This window comes from Dictyostelium purpureum (genome assembly GCF_000190715.1).
Source record: "Dictyostelium purpureum unplaced genomic scaffold DICPUscaffold_4, whole genome shotgun sequence".
Lineage (NCBI taxonomy): Eukaryota > Evosea > Eumycetozoa > Dictyosteliales > Dictyosteliaceae > Dictyostelium > Dictyostelium purpureum.
Genome location: NW_003519341.1, coordinates 89,175 through 101,324, shown reverse-complemented (window position 1 = coordinate 101,324; position 12,150 = coordinate 89,175). Strand labels below are relative to the sequence as shown.

The 12,150-nt window shown below is 24.7% G+C and overlaps 6 protein-coding genes across 6 annotated transcripts; 2 read left to right on the top strand and 4 right to left on the bottom strand.

The window, feature by feature from the left end:
* Positions 1–4: 4 nt before the first annotated feature.
* Positions 5–982, bottom strand: DICPUDRAFT_25363 (uncharacterized protein; the record flags this gene model as incomplete). The annotated part of the gene is made up of 2 exons (XM_003283135.1): positions 5–114; positions 244–982. Coding segments are annotated over 2 exons (849 nt in total), but the record flags the coding sequence as incomplete, so codon positions are not given.
* A 431-nt stretch (positions 983–1,413) lies between these two features.
* DICPUDRAFT_52105 (uncharacterized protein) lies at positions 1,414–2,672 on the bottom strand (the record flags this gene model as incomplete). Its single annotated transcript, XM_003283134.1, has 2 exons — positions 1,414–2,465; positions 2,546–2,672. 2 exons carry the CDS (start codon positions 2,670–2,672, stop codon positions 1,528–1,530), a joined length of 1,065 nt encoding a protein of 354 aa, XP_003283182.1. The 3' UTR covers positions 1,414–1,527.
* Positions 2,673–3,465: 793 nt separating this feature from the next.
* DICPUDRAFT_96290 (uncharacterized protein) lies at positions 3,466–6,595 on the bottom strand (the record flags this gene model as incomplete). Its single annotated transcript, XM_003283133.1, has 1 exon — positions 3,466–6,595. The coding sequence occupies one exon, from the start codon at positions 6,593–6,595 to the stop codon at positions 3,533–3,535; it is 3,063 nt and encodes a 1,020-aa protein (XP_003283181.1). The 3' UTR covers positions 3,466–3,532.
* A 1,618-nt stretch (positions 6,596–8,213) lies between these two features.
* On the top strand, positions 8,214–8,711 carry DICPUDRAFT_22069 (uncharacterized protein; the record flags this gene model as incomplete). The annotated part of the gene is made up of 1 exon (XM_003283181.1): positions 8,214–8,711. A coding segment is annotated over one exon (498 nt), but the record flags the coding sequence as incomplete, so codon positions are not given.
* Positions 8,712–8,721: 10 nt separating this feature from the next.
* On the top strand, positions 8,722–8,946 carry DICPUDRAFT_25409 (uncharacterized protein; the record flags this gene model as incomplete). Its single annotated transcript, XM_003283180.1, has 1 exon — positions 8,722–8,946. A coding segment is annotated over one exon (225 nt), but the record flags the coding sequence as incomplete, so codon positions are not given.
* Positions 8,947–9,575: 629 nt separating this feature from the next.
* Positions 9,576–11,332, bottom strand: DICPUDRAFT_146827 (uncharacterized protein; the record flags this gene model as incomplete). The annotated part of the gene is made up of 3 exons (XM_003283132.1): positions 9,576–9,898; positions 10,149–10,319; positions 10,507–11,332. The coding sequence occupies 3 exons, from the start codon at positions 11,330–11,332 to the stop codon at positions 9,576–9,578; spliced, it is 1,320 nt and encodes a 439-aa protein (XP_003283180.1).
* Between the last annotated feature and the right edge of the window lie 818 nt (positions 11,333–12,150).

Below are 12,150 nucleotides of genomic sequence, written 5' to 3'. Positions count from 1 at the left end.
TACTCCTATTATTATTATTATTATTAATATTATTATTATTATTATTATTATTATTATTATTATTATTATTATTATTATTATTATTACTATTATTATTATTATTATTATTATTATCTGGATCTTTATCTGTATCTGTGTCTGTATTGTTTAAATCATTTGTTAATGAAATTGATAATAAATTATTATATGATAATTTAATTGGCTCATTTGAAGTTGGAAGAGATGATGATAGACTGTTAATACTGGTGTGATTTAAATTTGATAGTGAATTGAGGGAATTATTTTGATTATTAAAAAATATATTTGAATTTTTTATATTATCAATTTGATTTTCTTTATGGGACTCGATGAGTGTCTGAAAAAGGAATTCTAAACCCTGCTTTGTAAAATGGTTGTGTGAAATATCTAAATGCTGTAGACAATTAAAATGGTTCATTTTTAGTGATTTTGATAATGTTATTAGATGATTATCGTTGAGCTGAACCCCCTTTAAAACCAGCTTTTTTATATTATAAACCAATAGTATATTGGATATTATTTCTACACCTCTATCTGTCAAATCTATTGAAGTGATTTCCAATGTTTTCAATGGTGGCTGATACAGTATTGATGAAGATTTGCTAAAGAAAGGCATTGTCAACAATGACAATACCTTGAGTAATGACTCTGTTGATTGTGGTTGATTCACTATAACCTGTTCCAAAGACTCATTAAACTCTTGTTTTAAAATGGAGCACATCATCAATGATCTCATGGTTGCATCACTACAATTGTTAAAGCGGAGTGTCTTTAATGATTTTGGAATTATATCTCTCCAATATTTGCATACAACCATACAACATAAAAAAGGTTCACTTGGATAAATTCCATTATGAACATAAACTAATATTTTTAACAATACAATTTTTGGTATAGAATTATTTATATTTAAAAAATTTATTAAAATTGAATTATTATTTATTGTAGTGGTTGTAGATTTCATTATTTGTTAAAAAATATTAAATAGTAAAACTACTATTTTTTAATAAATAATAATTTTACTATTACAATTATTATACTATTATATTTAGGTATTATTTCTTTTGTTATTATTATTATTTTTATTATTGTTTTTTTTTAATGTCGATATTTTTATTATTATTTTCAAATTTATTATTATATTTTTAAAAAAAAATTTTAAAATAAAATCTAAAAAAAAAAAAAAATTAAAATTTTAATTTTTATAAAAAATAAAAAATAAAAAAAAATATAAATAAATAAATAAATAAATAAATAAATAAAAATAACAAAAATAAATAAGTTTCCAATTATATTATTATTATTATTATTATAAAATGAAAAAATTTAAATAAATTATTTATTTAATTTAGCTTTTTTTTTTTTTTTTTTTTTTTTTTTTTTGTTTTTTTTTTTAAATAATTGGATTATTATTTATTTTATATTTGGTTTTTGATTTGTTTTGTTTTGATTTGTTTTTTTTTTTTATATATATTTATAAATTATAAAAAAAGAATTGAAATTATGATTTTATTCAACTTTAGCTTTTTTATTACCTTTGAAACCTTTACCTTTACCAGCGAATTTTTTGAATGGTTTTTTGCCACCTCTATTATTATTTCCTTTTTTGTTGTTGTTGTTACCAGCATTCTTTTTCTTTTCTAAAATTTTTTCCCATTCAGTTTTTTCTTCTTCACCTTCCATGATTGAAAAAGTTGGAACTTGGCCACCGATTTCTTTTTTGGCAGTAGTAAGAGCTTCAACGGCACGTTGAGCAGATTCGGCAGTCTTGAAACGAACATTACCGTCTACATCATCATGGTTGTAACCGACGAATTGAACATCACCATATTGTGAGAAAATTTCTTTAATATCACCTCTGTGAATATTTTTACCAGCACCAATACCTTTGAAAACAACAATGCAACCTGGAACCATAGTTTCTTCAGCTTTTTCTTCGGATTTTTCTTCATCATCATTTTCACCATCTCTTTCAGCTTCTTTCTTGGCCTTTCTTTTCTTATCTGAGTTTGCTAAAAATTTCTCTTTTTCTTCTTTCTTTTCATCATTGAATTGTTTAAATGTTTGATAGATTAATTCGATATCACCATTGAGTTTTGGTTTTTCGGCAATGATTTTAGTGACGGTTTCTTCAGTATCGAAATCTACTAATAATGAACCTTTAAATGATTTATCGGTCTTCTTTCTTAATCTAACTGATAAAGTTTTACCGAATTGGTTGAAGAATTCTTGTACTTTTTCAATTGTGGTGTCTGATGGCCATCCTTTGCTGTATAATGTTTTACCTGTATCAATTGATTCTGGTAATGGGTCTAATCTTTTAACCATTTTACCATCTTCGCTAACTTGTAAACGAGTTGATTTCTTTAAGGATTCTGTAATAAATTCTAAATCAGTTGAAATGGCTTTCATTCTATTGAATGAAGCAATAATTTCAATTGAAACGTCTATTTGTAATAACAAATAATTAAATATTAGTATACTATATTTTTGTTATTATTTACAATTTGTTTTAAAAGATACATACAACCATCAACATTTTTAGCAAGTTCTTCTTTTAAAAATTTATCTCTGAGTAAATTTGAATCGCTGAAATAGTATTCAACTTGTTTTAAAATTTGATTACTTGTTTCGCTTGTATTTTCTGCTGACATCTTTATATTGTATATATTATCCAAAAAAAAAAATTAAATAATTTTATAAAAAAAAAAATTTTGAAAATGTCGTATTTTTCGTTTTTTTTTTTTTTAAAAAAATTAAAAAAAAAAAAAAAAAAAAAAATAATTTAAAAATAAAAAAACTAATTATTAAAATAAAAAAAACTATCAACAGCAAAATGAGTTTTAAAAAAAATAAACTATTTTTAAATAACTGAAAAGTGAAATTAAATAAAAAATAAAAACATTTGTGTGTTAAAAAAAAATAAATAATTTTTCTTTTTAAAAATTTTTTTTATTATTTTTTTCCCAATTACTTTAATATGAGAAAATAACGGGTTTACGATTTCTTATTTAATTATTTTTAAAATAGCAAGAAGATTTTATTGTGATTTAAATTTAAATATATCATGGTGTTTTATCTGTTTAACAAAAGAAAAATTTTAAATAAATTTAGTAAATTTAAAATTCTGTGGGTTTTTTCTTTAAATTAATTATTATCCAAATAGGATAGATTAAAAATTGCAAACCTACTAGTATTTAAACTTGTTGGTTGCTATTAGGAAATAGTGTATAACTAGCATTAACTCTGCATCCACTTATTGGTCATTTGCAAGAAGTGTTAGTTCCATGCGTAAGGAACAAATATTAAAATTTGTCTATTTTATTTTAAATAATTAAATAAAAAATATATTGTTAATGGGTTTAATAATTTTATTTATTTATTTTTGAATTTTAATCAGTGGGAAATTAAAAAGATTTTTCTCAAAAATATTATTGAGAATTTTTTGTGTATAAATAATCATATAAATAAAAAAAGAATGTATTTATTTTATTTAAATATTTTATATGGTGTTTTAAAATAATTTATCTTTTGTCCTAATTATAATTGGTTTGTAGTTTGAGGGCTTTTGGTCAATCTCATAGTCTTCAATAACTAGTTTTAATGTTGGGCCATTGATTGGAAGGTTCTTTATTTTTTCAATTAATACAGGGACTTGGTCGACAGTAATTAATTCACTACAGTTGCTTACGGCAGTATCGACATAACCAGTAATTGAATTTTCCTTTAAAAAGAATGAAAGCTTAGATCTGATATTTATCATTTCTATTTTTTCTTTGTTATTTGCTTCGATTTCTTTTTTCAACTCAATAGTTGCCTCTTCTCTGAGTTGAATGGCATTGGTAAGTATTTTAATTTGATTAGTCATAATCATTTGTGGAATTTGGATGATTCGTATTGATAAAGCGTGGATTAATCTTCTTGATTCATTTAGACTTGTAGTATTTCTGATATTGTGTGGTGGTAACAAGTTAAGATATGATATTAAATTGTTGGTTGATGTAACAGAGGTCTTCCAGCTATTTGAGAAACCCTTAATTTCATCTTCGCTGAACTTGATACCTTGTTTAAGTGCTGCAAGGAATCTAAAAGATTCGCTATCAAAGCAGAAGGTATTTGAAGATGTATACTTGAGATCTGGGACATTTAAACTTTGAACCATTTTTGAAATCATTGGATATGTGTCACCTGGTTGGTAAAATGTTGAACGTGAGTTTGTGTAACAAAATACAATGTTTTTGGCTGCATTTTTATTAAGTTGTGATAATATACTTTTAAAAAAATATTTTTCAATATGAGTATCTCTTCCTGTGTCTGGTTTTAAAAGAATACAAATACCATCAATTGTATCGAATCTCGAGATATAGTTAAGAATGTGTTCAAAATTTGATTTAACACCTCTAACATCACCAATACCTGGAGTATCAATGATTGTTAAGTTTAAATCTAAAAATACATAGGTTTGACATGATTGAGTGGATGATTGGCCAACTGATAAATGCTCATCTTTAGTTTGATTACCAATTGATATTTCTTTTTGGACTCCATTTGTAACCATTGAAAATTTAATTGGAATTAATACTTTTATTTCACCTTTAATTGCATCTTCTAAACTATGGTATAAAGCATAGTTAACCAATGAATTGATGAATGTAGATTTACCGACACCTGGCTCTCCCAATAATAATAGAGTTAATGGTCTTGGTGGTAAGTATTTTAATTGGTCTTTTTCATTGTTTGGAAGTTGGAAATAATCATTACCATGCTTTGGTTCACAACATGGTTTTGGTGGTAAGTATTTTAATTGGTCTTTTTCATTGTTTGGAAGTTGGAAATAATCGTTACCATGCTCCGGTTCACAACATTTAAAAACACAGCTGGTTACTGGATATGAGCCACATTGACAATAAAGAGTTTTGGTGCTATATTTTAAATCTTCATCACAAATAAGACATTTCCACTCTTTTGGAACCTTTGGACAATCTTTACCGGGACACTTTAGTCTTAAAAATGGTGTATCCATAGGAGCTTTACCATTAAAATCGAAAAAAGATTCTTCAAAACGCTCAGAAAAATTTGAGAATTGGTTAATTTTGAAATTTGATAGCTTTAACTTTTGATTTATATATAGTTCAATAAATGGGACTTTAGAGGTACTATCGTTAGGTAATTTCTCTTGGTTTGGTGAAGAGTTATGAATTTCAAGATCAATGATTGCAAATTTGGTGTTTGTTCTCTTTTCATTATATTTGGTAATAAAAGTTGAAATATAAATTGGATCCCATATTTGGCTCATTGTTCTTGTTGAATTGTAGTAGTTGAGAATGTAGAGCTTACAATTATTATTTGAATTTTTGAGGATTTGAGATTTATTCATTGTCTTTGAAACAATATCAATATTTAAAGCTTTAATTTCTTTAATAAATGAAAGTTGGTTTTTAAGGTTTGCTTGATGTGATAGTTCTAAGAACTTTTTGATTCCGTTAGATGAGTATTCAGATGAAATATAGCTGGTGATACATTCTTCAAGAGATGAAATTTCTTTGGTACAACTTCTAACAGCGACTATCAATTCTGAAATTGATTTTTTAAATGTCTTTTCGTTGACTGAAACTTTATTAATAAAGTCAAAAACTGGTGATAGTTGATTGGCATTATAGTAATCTTTCATTTCTAATAGCTCTGCATAAAAACTCTTGAGCTCAAGTTGATGGGCTGCAAATTGTTCAAATTCCACTTCAATCTGATTGATTAAATCTTCTCCGATATTTTTGTAAACTCTTTCTAATCCAGCTTCAATTGATAATTGTCTTTTAACAGTTTCAATTGGAATTAGAATATATTCAACTGGTATACCTTTGCCTTTGTCGATTTTTTCTAAGTACTTTGGTATCTTTTTCATAATATTTAAAGCAGCTTCGACACTATTTGGGATTTCTTCATTGTTTGGGATAACATCACCTACAAATTTGATATTAAATTCATCAAGTATTTTTCTTTCGTTTTCTTTGAGATTTAAAGAGACATTACCATCCATGCTAAAGCAGCCACCAAATTTTTTCATAGCAGCACCTAAAGATCCAGATACCTCAGACTTATTAGCCTCGTCACTATAAATATTTTCAAATGTAACAATTACATTTGCGCCATATTTAATTCTAGTGACAATATGAGTGGCCTCGCTGTGGTTTAAGCTGTCAATATCTATTAGACTTTTAAGTGAATTTATATTAATTGAATCTAAAATGGTTTCTATCTTATAAATTAACGAACCTCTTATTACTTTTTTTTCGTTGTTATCTTCCTTTAAATATGATGCAGAGCCTGTGATATCTATTAGACCACATAAGATACTAAGCTTTAAATTGCCATCTACACCTAAACTGTTAAACTTTTCTTGTGATGAACTTGAGACAAAATATTTGTAACTTAAATTAGAAATATTAGCAGTTTGAATTTTTTCTTCTGGTATTTGATCTTTGAAAATATTTGTAGTTAAAAAACAATCTGATCTAACATCATATTGATCACCCAAAAATGCTGTTCTACCCAATGATTTTTTTATTAAAGTATTCATTTCTTTTATATAAAAAAAAAAAACAAAAAACAAACCAATATTAGTTTACATTATAAAAATATTTTGTATATATAATTATTTTATTTGTAAGGTATAATGAAATTTTAAAAAATATAAAAAAATTTAAAAATAATGTTACCTATTTTAAAAAAACAACCGTTGAGAAAAAAATAAAAAAAAACCAATGGATGGAATATATCAAATAATAAAATGATAAATAAAAATATAATATAATAATATTATTTGTAAATTTGAAAAGCTAATATGTTTTATTATAAATAAAAAAAAACAAAAATATTAATGATTGTAAATGGAAAAAAAAAAATAATATAAAAAAATTTTTTTTTTCATTTTCACAACTTAAATAAAAAAATTTCAAAAAAAATAGTGCAATTTAATGTAAAAAAATTAAATTGTACTATTTTTTTCCTATTGGTTTAAAAAATATTTTTTTATGATAAAATCTTGGAAAAATAAAAAAAAAATGGTTGTTTTTAAGAGGTATAAAAGACCCCTCAACATTAAAAACTTTTTTCACCCAAAAAATAAAAATTAATCAGGGATTATATTACTCTCAGAGATATTTGTTTAAAAAAAAAAAAATGTAGATTTACCCCCCACTCTACTATTTTTTTTTTTTTTAAAGAAACATATTTAGGGCTAAAAATAGAATAATCTTTTCCTAATTATCAAAATAATATTGTTTAAATCTATAAAACTTTTTGAACAAAATTAAAATACCAAAAATCCTTATTATCCTTTATTAATTATTATTAAAAAAAAAATTTTGAATATTTTAAAAGGGGTGTCTCAAAAAAAAATAAAAAATTTTTTATATTTATATTTTTTTTTTTTTTTTTTTTTTTTATATAAAAAAAAGTAATGCATAAATTTTTATTTCTTAACGCACCTTAACACCCCTTGCTATTTAAAATATATTTTTTAGAGTGCCCAGAAAATATATGCAGACCCTTTATCATTATAGAGTAAATATTTTTTACAAATTATATTTTTAATATCATGATGAATTCCTTCAAAACTCCAAAAAAAAAAAACTAAAAAAAAAAAAAAAAACTCAAAAGTTCTAACTTTTTTTTTTTTACATATAAAATTTTTGTAAATTTGACAGTTTTTGGTTTTTTCAAATTTTTTAATGCACAAATTTTATTTTCACCATTTTTTTTAAAGTGGTGATTTTAATGCATTAGTAAATAAAGGTTGCCCAAAACCTGAAAAGAATAACAATGTAGAGATTGAAGATGAAGGAGATGAAGATGGATGAAAAAGAAAAAGAAAAATAAAAAAATAAAAAAGAAATAAATGTAGCGGTCACCAGATCAAAAAGTAAATAAAAAAATGATAATTTAAATTATAAATTATAAAATTTTATAAAATGTTAGTCTAATTATTTTATTGTTATTTTAAAGTGGATTTTATTAATAGTTATAAAGATTATGAAAAAATGATTGGTATTAGTTTTGATAGTTTTAATGATCTATATAATAAAATAAACGAAAAAATAATTTCGGTTAATAATGGGAGAAATAAACTATACGATCTAAAAGAAAGAGTATTCATATGTTTATTTTATTTAAGAAATTATACCAGACCTATTGTAATTAAAATTTTATTTGGTATAAGTGATAGTACTTTAGAAAGATACTTCCAAGAATTTTTAGACATTGTTTCACCTTTGGCAATGGATAATTTTAAAAGTTATTTTAATAATAGAAAGGATAATAGCAATAAAGTAGAATTCATGTACCATTCAAATCATACTTTTGCAACAATGGTGGTTGATGGTTCAGAACAACAAATTAGTATTCCAAGTGATAAAGATATTAGAAATTTATTATATAGTGGTAAAAAATGTAAATCAACTTTAACTCTATTGGTTTATTGTTGCCCTAAGAGTGGAAAGGTATTGCACATTGGTTTTCTTGCAGGTGGTTGTAAAAATGATAATAACTTATTTAAAAAAGATCGTGAATTTATTGATTCATTAGACAGTGTACTTGAAACAATTGTTGCTGATAAGGGATTTCGTGGATTAAAAAAAGTTTATAATAACACGTGTGTTATTGAAGCAGGTCGTAAAAACACAAAATATAACAAACAACAAGAAAAAATTCAAATCAGTCAGGATTATTATCGAAAATGTATTTGCAAGAATTAAAAGATTTTCAATTACAAGCAATTCTTTAAGATATAAATTTAAACAAGGAACTTTTCATATTGATAATGTTTTAAAAAAACATCATATGATATGGTGTATTGTTGCATTTTTAGTTAATTGTTATTCAGAAATTAGAAATAATATCATCGAGGACAACGAATTATTAATTGAATAGTTAAAAAAAAAAATTAATGCATATAAAATAAAAATTAAAAAAATTAAAAAAACCCCAAAAAACAACCAAATTACAAAAAAATTTATATGTAAAAAAAAAAAAAGTTTTTTTGAGTTTTTTTTTTTTTTTTTAGTTTTTTTTTTTTTTTTTTGTTTTTTTTTTTTTGGAGTTTTGAAGTTAGAATTTTAATCAATAATTAAAAAAAAAAATATTAAAAAAAAAAAGTCAAAAAATATAAAATTTTTTTTTAAAAATAAAAACAAAAACAAAAAAAAATCATTTTAGAATTTTCTCACTAAATTTTAAAATAACAATATTTTTTTATTTCTCCCTTCCAATTTTTTTTTTATTATTAATTTAATAATTAAGAGTTACAAAAACTTTAAAAATAATAAAAAGAAATATATATAAACAAAATGAAATTAAGTGATGAAATTCGATACTCAATATTTACAAATAAAAAATGGGGATTATTTCTCAAACCCTAAAAATATGTAATAAATCATTGGTAGAAAATATTAGAAATAGTGGAATAAACAATTTCAATTAATGAAACTTATTCCCAGGCATACGATATTCAAAACAAAGATTGTTATAATGTTAATTATTTAAATTTAAAAAGAATGTATTTATTTTTCTTTTGGTCTAATTACAATTGGTTTGTAGTTTGAGGTCATTTGATCAGTCTCATTACCTTCAATGTGAAGTTTTAATGTTGGACCATTGATCGGAAGTTTCTTTAATTTTTCAATTAATACAGGGACTTGGTCGACAGTAATTAATTCACTACAGTTGCTTACGGCGGGTTGTAAAATTCTATTTTGTTCTTCAAAAATTAATAAATTCTTTTTGAGTGATTTTTTATAAGTTCTATCTGTCATAGGATCTACAGTTTTGATACACATTTTCAAATATTCAATTACAGTATCGACATAGCCAGTAATTGAATTTTCTTTTAAAAAGAATGAAAGCTTGGAAATAATATTTTTTATTTCTATTTTTTCTTTGTTGTTTGCTTCGATTTCTTTTTGTATTTCAATAATTTCCTTTTTCCTGTGTTGAATGTTGTTGGTGACTTTATCGATCTGATTTTTAATGGTGGGATTTTCTATTGTCTTGGTGACAGGATAGGTTTCGTATGTAATAAGAATATGACTAGTGTAGTGGCATGAGAACTTATATTGACGAATATTTTTAGTCACTTTTATCTATAGCCCAACAATTTTTTAAGTTGTCAGATTTGTACATAAAGGCTGGACCAGCGTCATAACAACCAACGTGGCATCTTTGGGCATAGTGAATGATTTCATTACCATCTTCATCCTTACTAATTTTTACACAAGTAAGGTTTGTACAAACAGTGGTTGGTTGATCTAAATATCTTCTTTCTACATTCCAATTCACTATTGTCGTCTTCAATTTCAAAGGTTTTAACTTTAGTTTCGATCATTTGTGTAATTTCGACAATTGGTCTCCCAATAATAATAGAGTTAATGGTCTTGGTGGTAAGTATTTTAATTGGTCCTTTTCATTGTTTGGGAAGTTGGAAATAATCGTTACCATGCTCTGGTTCACAACATTTATAAGAACAGCTGGTTACTGGATATGAACCACATTCACAATAAAGAGTTTTGGTGCTATACTTTAAATCTTCATCACAAATAAGACATTTCCACTCTTTCGGAACCTTTGAACAATCTTTACAGGGGCACTTTAGTCTTAAAAATGGTGTATCCATTGGAGCTTTATAATTAAAATTGAAATCAGTTTCTTTAAAACGCTCAGCAAAATTTGAGAAATGGTTAATTTTGAAATTTGATTGCTTTAGCTTTTGATTAATATATAGTTCAATAAATGGGACTTTAGATGTACTATCATTAGGTGATTTCTCTTGGTTTGGTGAAGAGTTATGAATTTCAAGATCAATGATTGCAAATTTTGTGTTTGTTCTCTTTTCATTATATTTGGCAATAAAAGTTGAAATATAAATTGGATCCCATGTTTGGCTCATTGTTCTTGTTGAATTGTAGAAGTTGAGAATGTAGAGCCTACAATTATTATTTGATTTTTTGATGATTTCAGATTTATTCATTGTCTTTGAAATAATATCAATATTTAAAGCTTTAATTTCTTGAATAAATGAAAGTTGGTTTTTAAGGTTTACTTGATGTGATAGTTCTAAGAACTTTATGATTCCGTTAGATGAGTATTCAGATGAAATATAACTAGTGACACATTCTCCAAGAGATGAAATATCTTTGGTACAACCTCTAATAGCTACTATCAATTCCGAAATTGATTTTTTAAATGTATTTTCTTTGGCTGATACTTTATTAATAAAATCAAAAACTGTTGAAAAATCATTGATGTTATAGTAATCTTTCATTTTTATCAGCTCGTCATAAAAACTCTTTAATTCAAGTTTATGGGCTACTAATAGTTCAAATTCCACTTCAATCTGATTGATTAAATCTTCTCCAATATTTTTGAAAACTCTTTCTAATCCAACTTTGATTGATAATTGTCTTTGAACAGTTTCAATTGGAATTAGAATATTCAACTGGTATTCCTTTGCCTTTGTTAACTGTTTCTAAGTACTTTGGTATCTTTTTCATAATATTTAAAGCAGCTTCGACACTATTTGGGATTTCTTCATTGTTTGGGATAACATCACCTACAAATTTGATTTTAAATTCATCAATTATTTTTCTTTCGTTCTCTTTTAGAGTTAAAGAGACATTACCATCCATGCTAAAGCAGCCACCAAATTTTTTCATAACAGCACCTAAAGATCCAGATACCTCAGACTTGTTTGCCTCATCACTATAAATATTTTCATAATGTAACAATTACATTTGCGCCATATTTAACTCTAGTGACAATATGAGTAGCCTCGCTGTTGTTTAAGCTGTCAATATCTATTGGACTTTCGAGTGTATTTATATTGATTGAATCTAAAGTGGTTTCTATCTTATAAATTAACGAACCTCTTACTACTTTTTTTTCGTTGTTATCTTCCTTTAAATATGATGCAGAACCGGTGATATCTATTAAACCACATAAGATACTAAGCTTTAAATTGCCATCTACACCTAAGCTGTTAAACTTTTCTTGTGATGAACTTGAGACAAAATATTCGTAACTTAAATTAGAAACATTTGCAGTTTGAGTTTTTTCTTCTGGTATTTGATCTTTGAATATTTG